At 43.3% G+C, this 25,178-nt stretch overlaps 2 protein-coding genes across 3 annotated transcripts in view; one reads left to right on the forward strand and one right to left on the reverse strand.

The window, feature by feature from the left end:
* The window catches only part of LOC135294658 (uncharacterized), a 16,160-nt gene extending 15,627 nt beyond the window's left edge, over positions 1-533 (reverse strand). The window contains exons 1-2 of the mRNA XM_064410234.1: positions 240-533; positions 101-157 (exon numbers count right to left, since the gene is read on the reverse strand). Coding sequence (XP_064266304.1) covers positions 101-157; positions 240-518 — 336 coding nt within the window. The 5' untranslated portion in view covers positions 519-533. The remainder of the gene's footprint in view (positions 1-100; positions 158-239) is intronic.
* On the forward strand, positions 64-25,178 carry CHD1L (chromodomain helicase DNA binding protein 1 like). Of its 2 annotated transcripts, none has more exons than XM_064410233.1 (23): positions 64-182; positions 2,172-2,284; positions 3,040-3,146; positions 4,411-4,525; positions 4,865-4,896; positions 6,969-7,050; positions 8,285-8,447; positions 8,866-9,021; positions 10,068-10,160; positions 10,601-10,697; positions 11,884-11,957; positions 13,050-13,160; positions 14,737-14,851; positions 15,279-15,432; positions 16,539-16,704; positions 18,007-18,152; positions 18,506-18,669; positions 19,276-19,484; positions 20,519-20,617; positions 21,362-21,432; positions 21,691-21,805; positions 21,980-22,088; positions 22,775-25,178. In XM_064410233.1, the coding sequence occupies exons 2-23, from the start codon at positions 2,261-2,263 to the stop codon at positions 22,851-22,853; spliced, it is 2,481 nt and encodes an 826-aa protein (XP_064266303.1). In that variant the 5' UTR covers positions 64-182; positions 2,172-2,260; the 3' UTR covers positions 22,854-25,178. The 2 variants fall into 2 exon arrangements, with proteins under 2 accessions (XP_064266303.1, XP_064266302.1); XM_064410232.1 differs by lacking the exon at positions 64-182 and adding an exon at positions 475-613.

The raw sequence follows: 25,178 nt of genomic DNA on the forward strand, positions 1-25,178 counted from the left end.
TCCTCAGAGGGCGGAGGGACCCGAGCCCTTTAACGCCACAACCTCCCCGCCGAGCCCCGCTCCCTCCGGACCCCCCGCCCGGGCGCCGGCCCGCACTCACCGTGTTGGCCACATGGACGAAGAGGCGCAGCCCGGCGCCGCACAGCCTCGGAGCCCACTGCGGAGAGAAGGCGAGCAGTGAGGTGAGCGCCGGCCCCGCCGCCCCGCGCCCGCCGCCCCCCGCCCGGCCCGGCGCTCACGGTGTCCCGGGGCGGGCCCGGCGGCCCGGCCTGGCGCGGCCCCCGGCGGTGCAGCACGGCCGCCGCGCTGCCCGTGTGCCGCCGCCCGCAGCACAGGTACGCGGCGGCGGCCGCGGACAGCAGCGGCAGGAGCAGCAGCAGCAGCGGCGGCGCCATCGCGGTGCTCCCTCCCGGCGAGCCCTCCCGCTGCCGGGGCGGTGCTGGGGCTGGCCCCGCCCGCAGCCGGCCGCGGGCGGCGGGAACGGAGCGGCGGTGCCGTGGCTGACATCGTCCCGCCATGTCCCGCTTCTTCCAGGCGCTCCGCCGCGCTGGCGGCGCCCGGGCCGGGGGTCCGGGCGTGCAGGAGGCGGACGTGCAGCGGTGGGGGCTGACAGGTCAGCGGGGAGCCCGGGGAAAGGGCCGGCAGGGAGCCGTAGGGGGGTGGGCGCTGTCAGAGATGGCGGGAGGCGGCGGACGGGCCCCGCGCTGCCTGGCGCTGCCCAGCTCATAGAATGGCTTGCGCTGGAAGGGGACCTTGAAGATTATCCGGTTCCAACCCCCCTGCCATGGGCAGGAACGCCTCCCTCTAGACCAGGTTGCCCAAAGTCCCATCCGACTTGGCCTGGAACGCCTCGAGGGATAGGACATCCACAACTTCCCTGGGCAGCCTGTTCCAGTGGCTCACCATCCTCACCGTAAAGAATTGTTTCCTAATATCCGGTCTAAATAGACTCTCTTTCAATGTGAACACATTCCCTCTTGTCCTGTCACTGCAGGCCCCTTTAAATATTCTTGCCCCATCTTTCCTGTGATTTCCCTTCAGGTCCTTCAAGGCCTCAATTAGGTCACCCAGAAGCCTTCACTTTTCCAGCCTGGACAGCCCCAGTTCTCTCAGCTGTGGTTGTCTGAGCTCTGTACTAACAGCCCTTAGGCTGGAAATAAATAAAAGTGCAAATAAAGTGGTCAAAGTGAACCGCAGTTGCTGCAGAGATGGCATTGCTGCCATGCTCCCCACTCCCGGATGCTGCAGTCCCTGTCCTTGGCTTTGTGGTTGGGTGCGTGTTCGGGCAGGGCTGAGCTCGGCTTTGCCCCCCTAGTGCCTCTGCACAGCTTCAGGCAGCTCTGCGCTTCGGGACAACACCAGCAAGGGTTGGCCTGTTCACTCCCGTCTCTGAATGGGTGTGAGTTAAAGTGCTTTCCACTGCCTGGAGGGTGATGTTAAAGGGCAATGCCAGGGCAAGCCTGCCCACACATTTTCCTTAGCTGCTGGAAGTTCTTTCCTCAGTCCCCGGACCGGTTTGGGTTTGTGTATCCTGCGGGCTGGTGAGTTACTTCATGCATTCAGTGTGCATATTTTCCCAGAGAGGAGAGGGCAGCAATGCCACAATAAACAGCACTTGAGTCCAAGTACAAGGAAGGGTCTTGACAACTCCTGTGTGCCTTGTTTTGTATTCATTTTGACATATTGTGCCCCATAATAAGGATTGCAATGATGGTAGTAGTCACAGTGGCCTATAGTGGAGGTCTGCCTTAGCTTTAAGTACAGAAAATCTGGAAACCATCTTGTTGAGAAATTATTATTATACAATAATAGATTGTGACAAACATTTCTGGTAGCCTGAAGTGTGTCCCTGGCTCTAGTACTTATATATTTTAAAAAGTGATTCAGGCTGAAAATCAAACTGTCTTTTAGGAATGCAAAGTACCAGCCTAATTGTTAGATCAGCTTCCTTGTACAGGCCTGTTGCAATGGCTCAGGGCATTTTTGTGTAAGTTTCTGAATATGCTTTAATTTAATTGCTATAACATTGGGGTCTTTGCTGTCCAGGACGGTAAAGCAGCTTTTTCTGTGCTTTTCCTGTAAGGGAGATGTTTGGGAAAGCCTGTTTCTGTCTAGTGTGTGTATGGAGTGCATTGGGTGACTGTAAGTGTAACAAATCACTTTATTCCCAGGCATTAAACTTCGTCCCTATCAATTAGAAGGTGTGAACTGGCTGGTGCAATGCTATGAAGTCCAGCATGGCTGTATCCTGGGTGATGAGATGGGCCTTGGGAAGACTTGTCAGGTGTGTCTTCTTCTTCTGGAAAATGATCTTTGCTTTAATTTTTGGGTTTTTAGCCTAATGTTTCTGCAGAATGAAAAATAAAAAGTGCCCTGATTCCTCCCCACCCCTTCAGAATTCCATACTCAAGTGAGAGCTCATTGTCTCTTTCAGTCCTTAACCACTTTAAACAAGTCCTGAGTTAAGTCCTGTGTAACTCTAAATAGGTTTCAGGGTTTTGTAAAAAGATGAGTGGCCATTTTATCCAAACACCTTAATGCATAATTCATAGTGTGCAGAGTTGAAGCCACAATACACAGCCAGTACAGGGAAAATAATGTCCTTTTGATGCACTTTCACCAAGGAGATTTTTGTTTTTGTCAACACATGGATTAAAATTTATATATCTAATTTTTTCAGAGGTTTGTTGGATTTTTTTTGAAGTTTTTCAGTGGGTTTACGTTTTGTTGGGTTACTTTTTGTGCTTTGGATCAGCTGATTTTATTCAATAGATCTTTAATTACAAATACTTCTAGAAAGTGATGCATGGTAGACCTGCTTTGTGACTGTGCAAGAAAGGGGCTTCATATATTGAGGTCATGTTTTAGGATCTAAGCCTTTTTGTCTGTATCCCACTTGATATTCTGTTAACTCTGATTTGTGATAATGAACCTATGGAAACTAGCTGCAAAGCTCGACAAGGAGACAGCTTATATAGGATCAGGCTATTGGGTTGAACCCTTCCCTTGTTATAAAAAAATATTTTCCTTGCCTTTTAGACCATTTCTCTACTTCTTTATCTGACAAAAAAGTTATCCAGCAAAGAGAGATTTCTGATACTTTGTCCTCTGTCAGTTCTGAGCAACTGGAAGGAAGAGCTGGAGAGGTAAGTTTTAACAGTTGTCTGGCTTACTATATTATTCCTCAGATTTCCACTTGCAAAGTTTGCAAGTTGCAAGATTGCAAAGATTGTTTTCAAATGTGCTCACTCCCAACACTTTCTTTTTATCCTTTCAAAGGGATAGAAAGTAAAAAGGGAAGCTGCTACTAAACCAACAAATCAATGCAGACTATGCAGTTAATGCATAGTCTTTACAATTCTGTGGTATACACAAATCCATCCATCCTATATTATTGGCTGACTTTCAGTCCAAATGCCTTACACTAGCTCCTTGCTTTTTATTGATTTATAACCCTCCCTGCTCAGCCTCTCTTAGGCAAAATCTGCTGAAGACAGCCAGGAATCTTCATAGTAAAAGGTAAGACCCAGGTTGGGGGGCATGCTCACATATGCACACCAAATACATCACACCTGTGCATGCAGCCCATCCTCACTGGGGTGACAGTGCTGATGTGTGTCAGGGTGACAGGCTGCTGTGCATTTGTGCATTTGTGGTCTGTAGCCCACAGATTCCTTATAAGAGGAAGGGCTAGAAGTTAAAGGTTAGAACAGAAGTCTGTGGCTGTCAGCTGGTGCTGTCTCTCAGCATCTGAAGTCATCCAGGTTGCATTCTGAAGTGAGCTGGCCTGATTTGGATAGACGTTGGTTGGAATAATTGGGAGAAAGTTCATTCCTTCATAGAGCAGCAGTGCAGATTTCCAGAAGGAGTATTAGGTAAATAGCAGTGGTGGGATTAAATGAGGAGGAGTTTTATGGTCCAACAATTGAAACTGGTTTTATCTGCTTTTTGACTGAGAGAATATATTTTTGAGGCCCTGACTAGGACCTCTTTGCTGCAGACTTTTTTGTCTTTATTTTAGTATGAGGCCAATTCTTTGGCCTCATCTGGGCCAACTGTATTCATTCACCTGCTTCTTATGAACTTTTTTCAGTTCAGAATAACAGTTAAGGTCATGAGACTGGTTTTCAATTGTCTGCCTGGGACTCTTACAGCTAAAAGGATGTAGGTTTACTTAGGACTTGTCCAAACCAGAGCCAACAGCTGAGGTGCCAACCTGAGGTGAAAATTATGAAGGAGTGAGATTGAAGAGCTGAGGGCCAGACACATCTCACAGGAGTGTAGGGTGTTTGGATAGAATTCTCATCATCTGTGCAGTGGCTGTGTTTGGTAATGAGGTCCAGGGTGATAAACACATGAAAAGACTTAGCTTGGCTCACTGTTTTTGGTCTGTCTTTCTCTTACCAACAGGTTTGCTCCAGGTCTTTCTTTCATAACATATGTAGGCAGCAAGGAAGAGCGACCCAAACTGCAGGAGAATCTGAAAGGATCCTCTCACTTCCATGCACTCCTGACAACGTATGAGGTACGTGATGTCTTTGGCACTTGAAAGGGGGGCTCAAGTTTTCCTTGCCTTTTTGATTCCTTTGTACCACCCAGTTCATGCCTTGTCAGCCTACTTTTACCCTTCTAGTTCTCTTCCCCCCTCTCCCTGGGTAGAGCGTGAGTGAGAGGGTGTATGGTGTTAAACCATGACATGCTGAAGGTGTCATGTAGCTGTCATTTTTCTTCCTCAGGCAGTAAGTGCCTTCATTCCACTCTGTACCTTTTCACCATAGTTTGCAAGCAGACAGAAAAATACTCTGTTTATTAACTGATGTATTTAATTAAATCATAAATCACAGTTAATTTTCTTTCATTGCAGATTTGCCTGAAAGATGCAGCATTTCTAAAGTCGTGAGTGTGGTTTTAATTTCTTCAAATTTAAGTGGATATCTATCAACGATTTCTTAAGTGGATAATTGTATGTGCAAGATTCTGTGCTGCTTCACAAGAGAGAGGGATGTTCTTGGCTTGTGATTAGAACTTTGCCTTTTCCGACTTTCAGTCTTTAATGTCAGCTAAAACACTTGTGAACTTCCCCCAAGGACAGTTTTCAAGCCAGTTAACTCAAAGTGACATGACACATAGTGACTTACAGCAGTACATTAAGTATCAGTCCAGCAGAGGACATCCTCAAGAGCTTCAGGTTATAAAGGTATTAGTTGCAAAATTCACTGAAACTGACCCGCATTATATAACAGTGATAATGTGTTATGTCCTGAAGTTTATTGCCTCCAGTCAGAACTGTGGAGGGCTTATGAAGCATTATGCCTTCTACAAAGACTGATTATTCAGCTGAAATTCAGCCTGTAGGAGGTACTGTCACGGTCACTCGGAATTCCACAGGCATCTGCTCTTGACATGGGGAGGAATTTTCCTTTTTTCTTAGCAGTAGCGCCAGTGCCTTGCAGTGGTGTTGTGACAAATGCTGGGGGCGGCTATACATAATGCATGGCTCAGTGTCTTTGTAGAAGCACAAATCCAGTGGCCCCCACTGGCACAATTTTGTGTCTGTCAGGAGCAGTCAGGCCCACAGTGGGCACTCCCTGTCTTTCAGCAAAGCACCTGTCCTTGGCCACTGCTGGAAGTGGCAGACTGTGCTGCACATCATGGTAGAATCCAAGTCTAATGAAAGGTAGCCATGACTGTATTGTCCTTACAGTTTCATATCATGTTCTGCATTGCTGCATATTACTCTGTTTATTTTAAAGTGTAGCCCAGGTATGTAGCATCCAGAGAGAGCAAATAGGTAGCCCTAGTATCACAGAAATGTCAGCTCCAGAGTAATTTCCTACTTCTAAAGCTAATAAATAACCTCAAAGCCATGTCACTCAAATTTAGGGTTTTGCCCTTTAGTCTTCCTTCAGAAAAAAAAAAAAAAGTGGTTGCTAATCATTTGTACCTTGTTCTGTGTGGGAGCATTGGAGCACTTTGTAAAGGAGGGTCAGAGTTATCAGATGTCTCCCCACCATTACTCCTTACAAGCAGCGTAACAGCACAAATGAGTTGAGCAAGAGCCATGCTCTAATGGAATAGATGAGGGATCAGACTGCTCTGCACATGAGCTTCTGCAATGCTGCACAGTGCAGAGTCCTTTGGCAATTCAGCTCCTGAGCTTATAGAATAAGAGTAATGACACTTGATTGTTCTGGCGATCGAGAACCTCTCTGATACAGCACAGAGGGAAATCAAGGCAAACAAAAAGCCTTTTTAGGAAGAATGTAGGTCACTGTGATTTCAGATGCTGTGTTCCACTGGGAATAGAAGTGTGTGGGTGAGAAAAGATGGAGGTTCATGCTTTCTCTCCCCTGGAAATGACACTGATGTGGAAGTTGAAACCCTACTGATAAGGAGGCACAGACACTGAGGGTTGAGAAGATGTGGAGTTTCAATTAAGCCTAGTGGATCTACTGGATCACCAGTGATTCTGCAGCCTACTACTACCACACTCTGCATAGAGCTGTATGAACACAGATTAAGTTGAAGCTCCTTTCTTGGGTGATTTGCCTTGGGATCACTCTTCCATCACTGCCTCATGATCGTTGCTGCGTTGTTGCACAGGTGCTAGGGCTTAGTTTCATGTCTCTTTTTCCAAATCAGAGACCTCTTTGAATGTTCAAAAAACTTGTGCTTATATCATTTTCCTGATAGTAACAGGGGTGGAGAGAGAAGTAAGAAATTCGAGTGAATTTTGTTAGTCTTGATTTCAGAAAAAACTCACCCAGACTATAGTTCCAAACCTCTGTCAGCTCTTCAAAAACAGTACCTGTGAATTTCACCCCACTTCTGCTGTTTGCTTGTTGTTCATGGGTTGGGACCCCATCTCAAGTTGAGCCAAGCAGAGCCACCACTTACTTTGGTATTTTTGTACTTACAAGAATGAATTGTCAGCCCCTTACTGAAGATGCTGTTTTTTGCTTGTTCAGCTTTAACTGGGCTGCCTTGGTTGTAGATGAAGCTCACAGACTGAAAAATCAAAATTCTCTGCTTCACAAGACACTTTCTGAGGTAAAGTAACTCATCTATCTTCTAGTGCCTTAAGACTTTTCCCTTTTCAGATTCTCTGTGAATCTGTGTGAATCATCACTTGTTTCCATCAGAGCTGGTGAAAAGATTCCCATATTTAGTGGCAGAGAGATAAAGGCCTTGTTGGCTATGCATAGCAGTGGGCAGTATTTGCAGCTTCCCTCTCATTCTGCTTCATGTTTGGGCTTACCATGTTGGAGCAATTTGAAAAACTTGAAAAAGTAAAACAGCCAGACATGGTGCTGCACCACAGCTGTGCCACTACAGAAGTAGATGTCTGGCTGACCTAAGCAACAAGAGGCCATCTCCAGCTCTGGCAGGGTGAAGGAGCCCTTGCCTAGCTCATGAGACCTCAAGTCTTGAACTACTGACTTCCACTGTCCCATTTAATGGAGCCACCCTTGTTTACAGAAATTAGGAGAATTGCTCCAGCTTCCAAAGCTCCCAGCCAGAGTATCAAATGCCTGAATGAAGGCTGCACTTCTTTTCATGGCAGTGAAACATCAGCATTTGGTGTGTGCTGGCATCAGCAACAATGTACTACAATACATCTTGGAAAATAGGGGGTTTTATTGAATTCCTGAAAGTCTTACATATTCTGAACATGTTGTCCATGTTGTCTGTAATTCAGGAGCTTTGGTTATAATCACAAAAAAATAGATGTGATTCACCTCATCTCTCCTCCTAACTTATTTTCTATTACCGAACTTGAGAGAAATTTGTATCTTTCCAAAAGTAAACGTATTTCTCAAGTCTCTTATGGGGATTACTGTGAGCAACATGGACCTGATAGTGTTTGTGTGTTTGTCAGAGTTGCTCAGCAAACAGAAATGGAACTTAGTCTGACGCAGTTTCATTTCACTGCCCTATTCCAACTACATTTTCCAGTAATCCCTCCTTATCTAACATCTAGTGTGCAGTATTAGACTGTAGACTGCATGGACCTGAGCGTTTTAATGGAGTCAGTTTTGTACTTTGTTCTTATTTGGCTTACATTCAATTCCTTGCACTGGTGCCAGCCTTGTCAGTTTGACTGTCACACCATACCTCATGTTTGGATGGTTTTGGCAAATCTGCAGCATTCTGCAAGCAGTTCTGTGCTGGCACTCATCTTCTAAGTTAAGCCTGAGTGGTGTAGGTGGACTTGTATATTAACTAACTATTCATTACAGACACTTTTTCCTAATAATTTTGTTTTATTGCTGTTTTTTTTCAGTTCTCAGTAGGCTTCTGCCTGCTACTCACAGGCACTCCAATCCAGAACAGCCTCCAGGAACTGTACTCCTTACTCAGCCTTATTGAACCTGACATCTTTCCCCAGGACCAAGTGAAAGAGTTTGTTGAGTATTACCAAGTTATTGAAAAGGAGAGTGAGCCAGGTCAGTAATAAGCCACATTGTACTTCAGTCAGAACCAGCTTTTATCTTGACTAGGAAGCAACCATGTTGTGTCCTCTTTATTTGCCTTCTTTTAATGGTAACAAGCTTTAAAACAAAGCCAGAAAAACTAATGATTACTTTTAAGGAAAGAGCTTTCTTAATGTAGTCCCAAGTGTTGCAAGTATGCAGCTATATTTTGGTTTCTCTGTTTGCAAAATGTGGCTTGAACGGTTTCACCAATAGATGTGAGATTCCTTTTACATTTATTTTGAAAGTGTACTTCTGAAAGTATTGTATAAATTCCTTACCTTTAACACAGTATTCTCCTCTGGTTCTCCTCTGGTTTTGCGTGGTTTTTTGTGGGTTTTTTGTTTTTTTGTTTGTTGGTTTTTTTTAATTTCTCCCTACCTCTGCATAGCCAAAGAATTGCACAGTCTTCTGCAGCCATTTCTGCTTCGGAGAGTCAAATCTGAGGTGGCTGCAGAGCTGCCAAAGAAGGTGGAAGTGGTTCTGTACCATGGAATGTCAGCTCTGCAGAAGAAGTACTACAAGGCCATTTTGACAAAAGATCTAGGTAACTGGGCTTTTTGAAGTCTATAAATTATTTTTAAAAAACAAACTAATTCCTGTTGTACATGCATGCTCTGTTGTAAAGAAGCAGTTGCTTTGGTCTGCGGCATATGTACAGAATAAATATGCCAAATTGGGGTTGCTTAATTTTGGTTTTAGCTTGTGGTAAAATAAGAGGCATAATCTATTGCTCAGGTATTGTGAGCTAGGAAGGGTCAGCTTGAGGATCTGCTTTGGACAATTTCAAAGTAATTAAAGTAAATTAAAAATACTTATCACAAGGTAAGCCTGCTCCTATTGCATGTCTTTGTATTCAAACAAAAGGGTGGTACAAGAAATCTGTGGCTCTCTACAAATTTTCTAATAGTAGCACACATGCCATAAAGCAAATTTCAACCTACTGGATGCAGATAGGAGTTTTTTGGGAAACTGCAGGGTTATATAGACAATGCGACCACTACCATCATATGGCTTGTTAGTGTTTATTTGTTGTAGGGAAATTGAAACTGGGGAGTTGCAGATGCTTTCGTCTTCTAGGGCTTTCTAGCAGTTTGCATGAACATCACCCAGAAATCTGAAACTTCATCTTCTACTGTAGTCAGCATATGGGCATGCTTTTTTTTTTTCGTTCTTCACAAAAATGTAACAAGGAGATCTTGTTGCCCAGGAGATCCTGACTGTGCTGTGTATATATATATGAAAATGCAAATGAAATGCCCCAAATTTCTTTCACTTATTTTGATGATTTCACTCAGAAAAATTACAGTGACATTTTCTAGGGAGTCCAGAAAGTTCAGTGAATCTGACAAGGCAAAGTAGTGCTTATCAGGGTCTTATTTCTAAAAGCTTGTCCAAAAAGTGTGAGGGAAATTTTTTTTTTTTTGGTCCATGAAAACAGATGGGAAATTCAAATCCAAATGTGATTCACAGAGAGAAATTCTCCAGTGCTGGAGCACTTCAGAGTAGTGCTTAGTACCAAGACATTCCCAGTCACAACCATTAATGGAGTGTGGGCTTCACTGCTGTTTCTTTCTCTGCTCTTTGTTCCAGATGCATTTGAAAATGAAATGGGAAGGAAGGTTACACTCCAGAATGTCTTAATTCAGCTTCGGAAGTGTGTTGCCCACCCATACCTCTTCAATGGTAGGAAAGCACTGTCCTTTTTTGGAACAGAAAAAATCACTTTCTTGATTTATACAGTGGTTTTCTATTATTAGTGTAATGCTTAGAAGAAGCAAGTAATAAACACTCTTGTACTTGAATCAGTAGCAGCTGTGAGTTTGTGACCAGTTCCAGCACATGACAGTTCATCAATAATGACGAATAAACTAGGAGACTGTGTGAAGTCTGAGTTTCTGACTGCAGCTTTCTATTTCTGTGTCTTCTGTCATCTAAGCAATCACAATGCTTTGTGAACTACTGAGGGTGTCATTTGGAGATAGAGAAGGACTGTCCCTATCTTCTCAAGAAAGCATTGTGTCGCTCTGCTCAGCAAAAGCGACCATGCAGACACACTGGGGTTTACCACAGAATTGTTATTTCTGTGGTTTTAACTCTGCTTTTGAAACTCCTTTCTGTTCCAGGTGTTGAGCCAGAGCCCTTTGAGATTGGAGACCATATTGTTGAAGCCAGTGGCAAGATGTGTTTGTTGGATAAGCTCCTTTCATTCTTGTACGCTGGGTATGTCATGTTGGGATGGGGTTGACATAGGGAGAAAGAGTAAACTGGGAAAGCACACTACTTTTTTTAGCCGTAGATTGAGCAGTTGTTCATCACAACACAAGCACTGACCTATTCATTCCACATTACTCACTACCTGAAAAAAGTAAAAAAAGCTGTACTGGAGATGGCAGAAGAACCTTGAAGATTTTTGTAGCTTCCCTTTAAGCATTTCTCAAAGCACTTGACTAACTCTCTCACATGCTTTCATATTTGCCATGTTTTAGAACCTGGGACAATAGCCATGTGACTTGGTATTCAGCATATCTACTTTGATTGTGAGTTTCCTGAGAGTGGTTTCTAAGGCCTCGGTTGAGTTCCTTTGTGCTAGCATGCCTTTGTTAGCCTGGGAGGCACAGTCCATGGTAAATGGGAAAAAGAAAAACCCAAGAATAAGCTGAAACTTCAGAAGTTTTGGGATGTTCAGAACCCCTTGTGTTGTGTCTGGTGAGTTCAGAACCTGGAATCCAAAGACCAAAGAACAGAGCTTCAGCAGCCTTTGTGAAGTTCTGATGTGATTTTGTTGTCTTTGTCCTGCTGTGTAGCACCTTGTGAGTGGCTACCTCTCCACTGAATGTGTTTGCTGCAGGACCAGCCCTGTGGAAATTCTGGACTGGGAAATGTCTATGTTCTGCTTTAGGGTGAAGTCTGATTTAAATAGAGCACTGTCTGAGGCCTAGGCTCAGAGGGAGGAGAGTTGATTTCTTAACACACCTTTGTAGGTAGAGCTTGATCTTTGAAGGTTATCTTCTGGAGAAGGAAGTGTTCTGCTGTTATAGAGATGCTGATATTACATTTTCCCAGAATTTCAGATGGTGAAAAAGACCTCATCATGCTAGGCTGAAGCTGGGGGTCCATTTATACAGGTTCCTTGCCAGCCTGTAACCACAGCAGAGCTGTGTCAGAGCCCTGTTACTTCTCTTGACTCCACACTCTGGACAGGCAAATGATGAAGGCAGATAAATCTTAACTGATTGCATTTAGATGTGGAGCTGAAAATGTGCTGAGGGAACAGGCTGTGATTCTGGGAGGCCTTGCTGTGTAACAGGGACTGATAATGACTGGTTAAGCTATTGTGACCCCCAACAGGCAGTGAAATGCTGTCACAGTATGCTGAGGATCACAGGATTTCGTGTTCTTCTTGCAGAGGCCACCGTGTGTTGCTCTTTTCTCAGATGACTCAACTGCTCGATATCCTGCAGGACTACATGGACTATAGAGGTACGTTGTGCACACTTTGATAGGAGAGGGCTTATCCTAATGATCTCTGCCAGATACTGTTCCTGTGATTTTGGTTCATCTGTCTGGGATGGGGAAAGAAATGTGATGAAGGTTTATTGGTTCTTAGTAGATAGGGACCATATTCCTGCAGCAGCTCTATGAGTTGGAGAGTTTTGAGTTCAGCTCTTTGCTGTTACCAGCTTCCTGAAATGAGCTGGCAGTTAAGTGTTCTTCAAAGTAACTTTTGTGCCTTGATGAAATGGAGCTAACAAATGGCAGTGTAGCAATGTTTCATTATGTACCTGTGTTTAATTGTGTACCTGAGTCCTGAAGTAATTTTATTAAAGGCAGTAGGCTTGCTCTAGATTCATTTTGTCCACCACAAAACACAAACTGAGTCACAGTTACACCAGGAAATTAATTTTTGATTAAAACAGTTGTTGACAGTGGGGCCCCGAAATGTCTGAGGGCAGGTTGGATCAGACCATTTTTGGCAAGGTTAGCGATGTGTTCTTGGGACATTTTCTTTTGTTTCAATCCACGTGGCTCCATGCCTACTTAGGATTTCCCATGAAAGAGGCTTTTGTTTGGTGTTTATGGTTTTGGACAACTAATAATGTAGGATAAAGCCAAATGCAGTGCCATATCCCATACTGCATGCTCACAGCAAAGCACACTGAAGGCTGTGGGAGTTTGGATAAGGAGGATCTGATGGTTCTTGGCCTGCTTTGTAGGGCCAAGAGCCAGCACAGCATAGTCTGAAATGGGACTGTGTGCTAATGTTCTTTTACTTGGGCTCTGAATTTTCCTGTTGTGTTTCCAAGCAGTAAATTAAATGCTAAGAGTCTCTGCTTCAGACTCAGCTAAATTACTTTTTACCAACAGTCAATTTGGAAGTCAGGGTCATTACCTCAGTTTATACGAGGTTTAACTGGGAAAAAAATGAAGGAATTGAAGGCAATTAAATGAGAACCAAACCAGGAGGATATGGCACAAAAATATTCAGGACAGCAGTGAGACAATAGAGAATGAGGTAAGAGGGTAAGAGAAAAGGCAGAGTTTCAGAAACATTCACACTGTTTGTTTGGAAAGGCTACAGCTACGAGCGGCTGGATGGCTCTGTTAGGGGTGAGGAGAGACACCTTGCCATCAAGAACTTTGGTCAACAGCCCATCTTTATCTTCCTGCTGAGCACCAGAGCAGGTAAGTAAGGAGAGACAAACAAACCATCTTGCTTCTGCACTCTTATTTTATTCCCTCTGGCAGGGTTTCAGGGAATTCTGAATCCTGCAGAGCCTGCTCGTGTGGGGGATTTTTGAGGGAGACAGGACACATCCTGAACTTGGGTCCGTCATCTAGGACATCTGGTTTCTGTGCTTTCCTTTTGGCAGCTGATGCCAAGATCCTTTTCATATTGCAGCCTCTTGAGTTTATTTTATTCCAAGTTCCATAATGTCTGTCTCTGTGCCAGTTTGAGCTTAAGGAATCTCACTACCATTTTATTTCTGCAAGCATCAGACTTCAGGCAGGAACAGACTTCTTTTAAGTAAGCTGGTGGAATTGCTTCTCAAGTTTGCTGAACATGGACGTGCTCAGACAGACTGAAACGAGAGTCTTTTACTGTCCCGAGGTTGCAGAGAACTCCATGGGACTGCCATCTGTGCTGCTTCCCCTCTTCACTCCCTGGGCAGATCTGTGTCTTCTACACAGTTTCAAACCTCCCTGTCTTTCTGTTCAAACAAGCACAGAGCCAGGCTTCTGCTTGTCTCCAGAGGAGGAATCCACACTGCTTGGTCTCAGACATCAAACTGGAACCAGGTCTTCCTTTGGGCTTCTGGTTAGACTTGTCTTGATGAGCCACAGTGCACAGCGAGGAGCACACAGGGATAGTGAGGGGAAGACCCTAATGCTGGATGTGTGTCAGGAGTATGTGTGTCTGTCACCACAGTGCCTGAGCTCCCCCTCCCATGCCAGCCACACTTAGGGTTGTTTTTTACAGCACACTGCTATGTCTGGCCAAAGCATCTTGTATTCAGCTGGGAGCAGGTGTGCTAACAGTATTGCCATTGTTGTTATATTATGGACACAGATTTTCAGGTGCATGATGGTGTCTCCACTTGCAGGGATATTCTGATTACAGGGAAGGTAAGAAGGTCTTGTCATGAGTTGGGGAAAATGTAAGGCAGCAGACTGTCCCCTCTTGAACTACACAATGTGGTAACAGTAGAGGTATTTTAAAATGTAAAGTTAACTGATTTTTTTATCTTTTTGTTTCACGAGAGCCCAAGTTCTAACCTCAAAACCTGTAAATCTCATAAACACCTGGGCTCTGGTTATTGTATAGTTTGGCTTGGTGTTTTTCACCGTTTCAGTGGTATATTTACAGTTGGTTCTGTGCTGTAGCCAAGTCATGACTTTGGCAGTCCTTTGGGGCTTCAGGGAAGCCAGTCCTTGCAGGGATAATCTGCCTGCCAGCAGAAGAATTATGTCTGTGTTCATCAGTTTTGACAATCAGACCCTTTTGTATTGGTTCACTCACACCCTATGTTTTTTGGTTACACTGCATTTTACAGCTTCTTTTTTGGACTGTTGCAGGAAGCTGGAAATGGAATGCTTACCCATCTGTCTAGATCCTTAAGAGACTTAGATTTGGGTTTGAGAGATGGAGTGGATTAGATACAGTTGATCAGATCTGACAGAACTTTGCACAGCATAAATTCTCCAGCTTCTTTATTTTCTGTCGGTGACATATTTTATGACCTCCTTCTTTTGTTTGTAGGTGGAGTTGGCATGAATCTGACAGCAGCAGATACAGTTATTTTTACTGATAGTGATTTTAATCCACAAAATGACTTGCAAGCAATAGCAAGAGCTCACCGGATTGGGCAGCACAAGTGAGAAATGTTACTACTTGTGGTTTGGTTGCTGACTCTCTTGGCCTCTCAATATTACTTTTCCCTTCCATAGGCAATGGAAGGTTAAAGCATGAGGACAGACTGAAGATCAAAGGGGAGCAGAGAGGACTTTGTGTCTTCATTTTCCAATTGCAGCCTCATACAGTCTTGTCCTTGTCATGTATCTAGGGTGGGAACTTTGTACATTTGGAGTAGGAGATGGAGGGTGGAGGTTTGCCTGCACTTTTGCAGTGAGCATTTCTCCTGTGTCAAGCAGAATTGTATCAGCATCACATTTCTGCTGATTATTTTTGATCATTTTGTTTCTGCCTTCTTTACCTACCAAAGGAGTGGGTGAGGGGATAGTAAATACCTTAGTGCACCTCAAAACAAAGTAAGTAATAAGAATTTTCTTAAACTTTTCAAGGCCTGTAAAAATTATCCGTTTGATTGGGCGAGATACAGTTGAAGAAATAATCTACCGAAGAGCTGCCTCGAAGCTCCGTCTGACCAATGCCATTGTCGAAGGGGGGCACTTTGCTCTGGGAGCGCCCAAGCCTCAGGGAACAGCAGAGTTGCAGGTAAACCAGAGCTGTATCCTCAATTTGACTCCAGTAACCACCTTAGAAATGTGCCAGAATTTTTCACTGTTTATGTCGGATTTGAACCTCTGCAAATAGTTATGCATTGACATGACAGCTTTTGTATGTAGCAACCAAAATGACATCCCAGGTCCAGACAGCATCTGATGTTTGAAGACAGTTTTTGCAATTTTGAAGTATGTTCATTGTGGAAAAAGGGTGTGTTGTCTTGGAGAAGAGGCGAAGACAGAACCTTTCTTTGTCTTACTTGCTTTTTAATTATAATTAGTGGAAATTATAAAAAGTGGAAGCTGGACTGATTGTTTCTCTAACTGATCTGTCTCTGGTGCTTTTCTCCCACAAACAGAGCTGATAAGAAGTCAGGTGATAACCTAGTCAGCTTTTGGTTGTTAGTCTGAAACTGCATCAACCTTCTTTTGACTTCTTGGCAAATACAGTGTCTCAGAAGTCAGGACATGATTTATAATTCTGACCTGAAAGCTGAGGTTTGTGTTGAGAACTTGGCTGCAAAACATCAAGCAAAGTGACATTTAAGGGAATATATACCCTGTGTGGTAGCTTCTAGCTAAACCTAGAAGAGGTTTGGATTTAGTATATCCTTTCCCCCTCTGCCTGCCCTTCCTGCCCCTTTTATATGTATCTCAGCAATTAAAGTTTCTGTGGGAGAAGTGTAACTGAGCCCATAGGAAGTTCCATGCTGATATTTTTCTCCCCCTGGATTTTTATGGTATTTAGGCTTTTGTTTTAAATGAGTTGAGGGCAAAAGCAAGCCTGGCCTTTTTGACTGTGAGGAAAGCTGCTCAAATGCAGTCAGTAGAGTGATATTTTGTCATTTAGCCCTGAAGAAAAACGACTGTTCAAGTCTGGATGAGTTATGATTATGTGAAATATGTTGTTGGGGCTTGTCCCGTCAGGTGTTGGGAGAATGGGGCATGTTAAAGAATAAGTATTTTGACAGGCAGCCTTAAAGCTTAGGTTCCACCACTCATACATCCTTTGCTTTTAAGCCTGAGAAGCTCAACACACTGGGATTGACATGGAATTAGAGGATAAAAATAGTAAACTTCCCCTTCTCTTTGTTAAAGCTGAGTGAAATCTTGAAATTTGGCCTGGATAAATTGCTCTCCTCTGAGGGAAGTACTGTACAGGATGTGGAGCTGGAAAACATCCTTGGAGAGACAAAAGGAGGGCAGTGGATAATGGACACTGTGCTGCCACAAAAGGAAGAGAATGAAGAGGACGATACAGAGAGTAAGTTAAGAATCTAAATAGCTGTGTCACTTGAGTGCTGGCAAAGAAGGCTTCCCAGGTAGGGGTGGCATTTTTCAGGCAATAAGTGGAAAAGCAGAATTGTAATTAAGTTACTTGGATTTTGTTTGTGACCTATCCACAAACTTTACTTCTGAGTGTTTATTGGTGTTTTTGTTCTTTTTTTGTGTCCTTATTTGCCTGTTTGTAAGATAATATTAACAATACTTGCCCAGTTTTTGTGGCTGAGAGTTGAATTCCTTTTCATATTTTAATACCTCAGATGGAAATTCCTGAGAAATGGGGAAATATTAATATTGTAGCTACTGCTTTTCCCAGAGAACCATTAAGATAGATCTACAGTTTTGGAGATGTTATAGTAAGTTAAGGAAAGGCTGTGTAGCAGGTGTTTAATTTTTTATCTCCAAATAAAGGATTATTTGCTATGAAAATCCAAAAGGTGAGGTAAGAAATGCAGAGTCATGGTGTCCGTAGAATTAAACCTACTCTGTCTTCAAAACTCTGCTTTCCAGCCCAAATTTCACCCAGCTGTGGTTAGTTTTTCATAGCCCCATACTACCTGAAAATAAATTCTAAGGATACTTTCCTCTTCCACTGTCTTCTTTCCCAGAGAAAGACTGAATTTTTGTCTGGGTACACTGTAGCACTTAAATACAGATTTTTGATTGAAGCTGAAATGTGGCTCTGCAAGACAGTTATTGTCCATCCAGCAGCAGTTGCCAGCAATGAGAAATTATTTGCTGAGAGTTAGCCAAGAGTGGTATTTTCTGGTGGTGACTTAAAAGAGGGGCAGTAGTACCACACTCTGTAATAAGTATAGGGAAAATAACTCACGTGGTGAGCAGCAACCCTGGGCTGCCAGAGTTCTGTGCTTTCATTTCATTTGGGAAGTCAAAAGCAAAAATTTGCTGTCCCTTTTCAAGAGCTGCCTGTAACTACATAGCAAAGCTGAATGAATTCTCCACTGGCAGAGCTGGAATGACCAAAGCAATGGAACCACAATTTAAAATAATTAATTAAATTAAATAGGAAGAAAGCTTCTTGCCAGTCTAAACATGTTAAATTATCTTAAATTAAAAGCTTTTGTCAGAGGAAGCATATTTTGATTCTCCTGTTTCTACATGATACTGACTCTGGTCATACCAAAAAGTTGTGAAAGTGAAGATCTTTCTCTGCTGAGGGTAGAACAATGTCACAGAAGAACCAGATTTTTTGATCTCACTGTACATTTTGGGTGTTAGTAGGTTTCAGTTCCTTTTCACACTTTTCAATTATTTTTTAAAGATCACATTTACGTGTATGAAGGCAAAGATTATTCAAAGGAACCCAGCAGCGAAGACAAAAAAGCATTTGATCAGCTTTTGGATCTTCAGAAAGCATTGATTGAAGAAACCAGTAAGGAAGGGAGAGCTCTCCGGAACAAAGCAAACGTAAGGCAGATGTGACAAGGAACATGATTCTCTTTCATTTGCTCGTGGAAAATGAAACTTGGCAGTTTTCTCTCTTTACCTACAGCTTGCAGAAGGCATGTTAAAAGATTTGGATGTCAGTGTACTAAAGTTGGCTCTGGAATCAGGGCTTGACAATTCAGCAGTTCTAACAGATCTGAGATGTGCTGTAGAGGGCACTTCTACATAAACTCAAGTCACAAAACCACCTATTATGTGACAGCTGAGTTCTGATGATTAAGACTTGTGGACAAGTAAACAAATAGGAAAGGAATGTAGGTTAAGGAGGGCATCAGGCATGGCTTTGTTTCTGTGATACCTCTTTCTTTCTCCAGGCCCTTCTCACAGGCCTTCGGGAGCAGTCAGCCAGGAGGAAGCACTTGCTGAGTGAAGAAGAGCTGGAGGCTCGCAGGAAGAAGCGCCAGGAAGCAGCAGCAAAGAGAGCAAGGCTCATGGAGGAAAAGAAGGCAGCAAAAGCAGAGGCAGAGCACAAGAAAAAGTATGGTTTTTATTGCATCTACTACTTGTAAACTGATGTCTGTTGCACTGTATTCTTGGAATGTGTCTGGTTGATGGAAATAATATGCTCAAACTGCATAACATGAGGATGTGAAGGTGGGAAAATGGCTTGAGTCCCTAGCAAGGGTTCTTTCCTCCTGAATACCCTGCCTGAATTTACTTTAATTCATAGAGGATGTCCTGAATAAGAGCCCCATGTCTGGCTGTACGATTAATGAGCGTTTGGGAGAAGCTTTCTGAAGTGTCACAGTTGGCCCCCTACAAAGTGCTCTGACATCTCTGACTCTCTGGCACATCTTAACTTTCTCCTTGTTATTTCCCAGGTGTTTCTTCCTTTTCACCACTCTGAGAAGCTCCTTGCCCTTTGTTATGTGCTCACTTTTTCCATGCCTGCAATTGGCTTATCACATTGGCATGTGGCTCCTAATGTTATAAATAAGAATTTTGGTAACCATTGTTCTGGCCTAAAATGGGGTGGGAGCAGAGGGAATGCAGGTCTAGGTCTCCTGTGTTTCACTGAAATCATTTAAACCAAGCTGTGTGCCCCCTTTGTTTTTCATTGAACATCCTCTTCTCTTGGTTTCAGGATGGCCTGGTGGGAGGCCAATCATTACTCATCTACCTGCCTTCCTTCAGAGGAAAGTGGCTCTGAGGACGGGTTTGAGGAGGATGATTTGGGGCAGAATGTGGATTTAGATTACAAAGATGAAGGCCAGAACTATATTAAATACGTAATGGGAGATGTAACCCACCCCCAAGCAGAAGAGGAAGATGCCATCATTGTCCATTGCCTAGGTGGGATTTGTGAACAACAGGAATATGACTATTGTTCGGTGGGGTGAACAAGGGAGATGAACTGTCCCTAATGGTTCCATAGTTTCTAATTCTGAAATAATTTGGATTTGAGTCTGACTTAATCTCAAGTGGTGCAGAGGCAATACAGCCTCTACTCCAGCATGTATAATGCACATAAGTACTAGCAAGGTGTGCAGGGGTCTTTGCATGCCTGCTCTGGATTTATGGATTAACCTCTTCAAAGATGCCTGTAGATCTTGACATTTTATATCTGTGGCTAAATCATGACAGTTCCTGAGAGTAGGGCCTTTTGTTTATCCTACAGTGGAAGCTGTAGGAATCAAACCGAGATACTGAAATTCATCTTCTTTTTTCGGTCAGCAGAGAGAGACAGACACTTCCAAAGGTTGAGGTCGGAGTTTCTTGGTGGTTGTCTCTCAACACTGACAGTACAGAGGCTCTGGGCTAGTCTAAGTTAAGGCCCTCTTTTAAGGCATTAAAGACATTAAAAGGAGTTTCTCCTGAAGCACTGTTGGAGCTGCTCTCTGTCCAGGGCTACAGCAAAACATCAACATCTGCTTTGACATGCATGAAAGCTCATGTTTGAAGTGCAAATGCCAAGTAGAAGTGAAAGACTGCAAATATCAAATGCCTGGTGTGGGAAGCCCAAGGCACCAATGTGGGGACATGCTACATGCCTGCTCTGTGTACCTATATGCATGTGTGTATTGTGAGGATACTGTCAGGTTTATATGCTCAGTGCTATGGTTAGTGCTTGTTTCAGCATTCTTGGTGAACAGTAAGGAATTTTTCTGTGGAGTTTTTCAGGGAACTGTGATAAGTTTGTTTTTCTCCAGGGCTGAGGTTTATCCTTTAGGATAGTCTCTTGAATAGTGGTTGACTTAAGTTTGTATGTAGTTCCCATATCTGGTTTTGATAATCATTCATTGTCTGTGTACAGAGCAGGTGCCTTTCCTGCAGGGGTGGTCTCAACTTCACTTCTGAAAGGAATCTAACTTGTTATTTCATTCTAGATGACTCCGGCCGCTGGGGAAGGGGTGGTTTATTCACTGCTCTAGAGGCTCGTTCTGATCAGCCAAGAAAAATATATGAGATGGCAGGAAAGATGAAAGGTAAGAGATTCAAATATGACCTGAGGCCAAGATACTTGAAAGAGTTAAAACCTCACTGACACTGCAGGAGTGAAGTGCCTGGATACCTCAATACTCATGTGTTTTACTATTTCTGTGGATATGTGCATCCCTAGCTCTCAAAGTAGTACTTCAGGAGGTGCTTTAACTTGGCTTGTTTGGAGTATGAGAACTCTGTGCAGAGGTTGATCATTCCAATCTATCCTGCAAGTCATAAAAAAGAGGAAAAACTCCCAAACTTGTATGTTATTCACAGAGTGTTTTTCACTAAATAAGACAGAGCACTGCATCTTCTGTCAAAGTGCTTTCAAGAAGGATGAAAGCCACCTCAGGCACCATTCAGCAGAGCCATTGCTTCCTTCCAAGCACTAATCTTTTCCTGAGCATATATTAACAGTTTTGAGATACCTGCAGCTGGTTAGGAATTATCATCTTTCTCTAAGATGGACCTGTTGATCTTTCTAATTACCTGCAAGATGCTTTCTTCTCATTTCAGTGTCTCTCTTTCCATTTGTTGTCTTTAATTGGGATGTGGGTGTGTGTGTCAGGGGAAAATGTTTGTCTTGCTTCCTTGGGCAAAGGATCTGACTGTTGAAACCATCATGAGGAGATACAGTCTCAGAGAATAATACAGAATTTGACAGTGAAATTACTGCTTCATTGACTGCTTGTTTTTACTCTTCAGGACTGATTTTTTATTGTTGTCCTGTTCTCTTTTCTGGACAGATCTGGAGTTAGGAGGAACCCTGCTATTCCCTATTGATGATAAAAAATCTAGGAAAAAAGGACAAGATTTGGTGAGAATGAGAAGCTCTTTCCTGTTTTGCTCTATCCATATGTCTTTGAAGCTGTGTGAAATGAACCTTATGCCTTTTTCACAATAATGGCACTGACTACTGAACATGGCTAAGTTGCAGTTAAATAGTAGAGATAATGAGTTCTTTTCTTAATTTATTAAAGGTAAAAGTTTTAGTAATGCGGTTTTCCAGTACTGTCACTGTGTCTCTTAGTACTGTATATAGATTGTATTTCAATTTATTGTGTTTTCTCCTTAGCTGGCCTTGATTGTAGCTCAGCACCGAGATCGGTCCAACAACTTGTCTGGCATTAAGCTGTCAGCTTTGGAAAAGGGCCTGAAGAAGATTTATTTAGCAGCCAAGAAAAGGAATGGTAAGTGTCTGTGCAGTGGAACAGCGAATCCGTACATGTGTGGTTGCACCTAAAAAATGATGACCGATTTCCACCTCTCTATTGTTTTTTTCTGAAGTGAAGTGAGATCTCCATTGCAGATAGGCTGCTCAAAAGTATTTCTTGTGTTTTTTATTGTCTCTTTTCTCTCCTCAGCAACAGTGCATCTTCCACGGATTGGGCATGCAACAAAAGGCTTCAACTGGTACGGCACCGAGCGGCTCATCCGAAAGCACCTGGCAGCTCGGGGTGTGCCCACTCTTGTGTATCCTTTTGGAGTGTGTCTCATTTTGTTCACCATCTAGTACTGAAATAATCCTGTAAATATCTTGGTAAATGCAAAGTAAGGAAGTAAGGCAAGGCACAGATGCCACAGTCCAGCTAAAAAAACTGGTTTCTCTCACTTTGCTGTCAGCATCCAGTATTTCTGACAGCATCCAGGTACTCAAAGACTTAGCATTTTGGGTGATAATGACAGATGAGTGTGATACAGCATGCCTGTCAGGATTTGTTAGAACCAGGTGCTAGTCTTCTGTTGACAGCGTGGACTTACAGTATATGCCACATCTGTGGGGGAACAAGACTGGAATTTCAGATTAATGAAAGTGACTCAGAAAGCAACAAAAGTGAGAATATAAAAAAACATTACAATGTTCCAAACAGGTGATAGCCTGCTTCCTTAGCTGAACATGATGAAAGTTGGTGTGTTAAGACAGGCTTAGGAAGGCCTAAGGAAAGGAAGCAGGTTTAGAACGAGGCTCTGTTTTTTCACTTCTCTTGGAAGATTGCATTTGCTATACTGACACTGTCAGCAATTCCGTGAAACCAAAAACCTGAAACAAAGACAAAAGTATTCAGAGCATTCTGGCTTTCTTCCTTGGTAAATCTGTTAGTGGACACGTTGTCTGGTACTTGTTGACACTTGACAGCATTTCCTTGACATTCTATTAGATACTACTTCTCTAGGAATAAAGGTTCTTCCTCTGCTTCTCAGCCATATTCATCTTCAACAACAATCTCAAAGCCATGAAGTCATTTCACCAAGAACATGCACAAAAAGTGACCATCACTCAGGCAGTCCCTGTGCATTCCTGTCAGAAGCATGGATTGCACAGCCATTATTCACACCTGTACCTCTCTGCTGTGACTAGCCCCAACATTTGCATATTGTCAGTGGCTCTGGAGTGGAATGAGACTCTCTCTGGCTTCAGAGTCCAAAGAGGAAGGATCTTGGCTCAATCCCAGATCTCTTTTGGAGATGGAAAATTAAACTTTTAACTGATGCTCCATTGTTATCCCTTACATTAAGTTATTGTTAGGGCTTGGAATACAGTATTGTTTAGCTGTATTTCCCTGCCCCCTCACTCCCTCTCAAATTTCATACCTTATCTCACTATGCCTCTTTTCAATCAGCTTTTTAGTGGTTACCTGACATTCAGTCTACATGTCCACATATAGCTCAGCAGAAAGGAACCTGTCAACTGTACAATAACCACACAGAATAAATTGTTTATACTGTTCTCATTTCTCAGAAACCCATTTGACTTGCATTTGTTCAAATATAAAATTTAGCTACTTAATCATGTGGTTATAGTCTAGCAAAATGCTGACCAGTATCCTTGGCAAAGGTGTGCAAGGCTGCCAAAATTTGAGACTGACTATAAATGATACCTTTCCTTCTCCCACAACTCTTATTCCATTACACAGCTTTTTGTTGCAGCTGTAGGGCAAAACCGGTTCCTTACTGCTGTCTAAAAAACTGTGTGAGAGGTTCCATGACCCTTTGATTCATTTTTTGGGGCAGAGTTTTTGATGTTGGCTTTGCTCTACTGCAGGAGAACTTTCCTGTTTTTCACACTGTTGACACTATTATTAGCCAACATATTTTTAGGCTGTTTTGGTACAACCAGGCAATTAGTAGCTCTCCTAATAAGTGCTGTAATCAGGGAGACTGTCAAGTGCCAAACTTAATTGAATTTGAAGTTCATCTTCCAATAGGAAATCACCCCACAAACAGTGGAAAGTATGTCCCTAAATATCTCATTGCCGACATACATCTCACTGGCTGCATTTACACTGCCCCTGTGGCACCATCTGGTTATTTAATAATTCCAGGCCTGACATGGCTCATCATGCTGATTGTTGTGCTCCATACGAGCAGAAGCCCTCCTGAGCTGGATACTCTGTTCTTCACTCTTGGCTGCAGCAAACAAGCCCGTGGGATTTGTTACCTCCGTTCACCCAGCTGGAGCTGAGGGCAGTCAGTGCTGCACAGCACCTCTGTGGGTAAGACCTTTATTGCAGCTGTTCCCAGGAACAGCCCCCTCTGCATTTGGCAAAGTGCCTGCAGGATCAGAGTCCGACTGTGAGGGGTGAGAGGTGGTGAGTGGATGTACCTTGTTTTCCCCAGTCTCTCAAACTGGCCCTCTTCCAGCAGGCCGGCTGGTGGCACTGTTAATCAGCTGCAGCAGCTCACAGTGCTTCCCCAGCCTGGAAAAGCTCCGTCTTTCCCAGAATTAAAACACCAATTACGCTTTTTTCTTTGGCAGCTTGACTGAACACATAATTTCAGTCTGCAGACTCGAGGCTCTGTTCCTCCACCTCTTCTTTTTCCTGCATGTTTATTGCCCTTTGTTAAAAGATTTAGTTCCCAAGTATTCCAGTGCGGGCAGTCTTGTTCCTCAGCTTCATGCACACCTACGGGTTCTTTGGCCACCAGTTGCACATGAACAGAGGATTTGTCCTGTGGCTGGGTCCCCCAGAACAGACTGAAGTAGTGTGTCTGCCCCCAGTATGGCCAGCCATTCCTTTCTGAGGCCTCATGCCTTCCCTTGTTTCAGCCTCTGTCCTGTGCCCCCCACCCTGCTATGACTGACTAGAGTTACAAGGGAGAGCAGGGCAGGCTGTTAATGTCCCTTACCCCTTAAGGTCTTCAGGGAGCTGAGAGGTACCTGTAACACAGAGGAAAAGGCATGATATGTAACAGATTCTAGCCCTCTAACCTCAGGGGCAAGTAAATAATCAGGTTATTGTCCTCTCTTGTCCTTTTCAACTGCACAGATGAAATCTACCTTATTTTGTTCCCTTTAAATATACTTAGGAAATGCTTCTGGAGTGTGGGGACTTTGTTGTGGGTTTTTTGCTTTCTTTTTTTTTTAAACAGTGTTCTTTAGTGTTCTTTAAATCTGCTGAACCCAAAGAAAAGCTCTACCTCTGTCTGCTTTGAATTTCTACTGAATCCTGAAATGGGTTTTGCAGAATCTCAGCAAAGTGAAGTTTTTCTAGTGTTGTTGCCCACCACCGTTACTCTTTATTTGGGCAGAAATCATGTATTTCAGATAATTAATTCCATAAA

The sequence above is a fragment of the Passer domesticus genome, chromosome 2, assembly GCF_036417665.1.
Source record: "Passer domesticus isolate bPasDom1 chromosome 2, bPasDom1.hap1, whole genome shotgun sequence".
In the NCBI taxonomy this organism is placed as follows: domain Eukaryota; kingdom Metazoa; phylum Chordata; class Aves; order Passeriformes; family Passeridae; genus Passer; species Passer domesticus.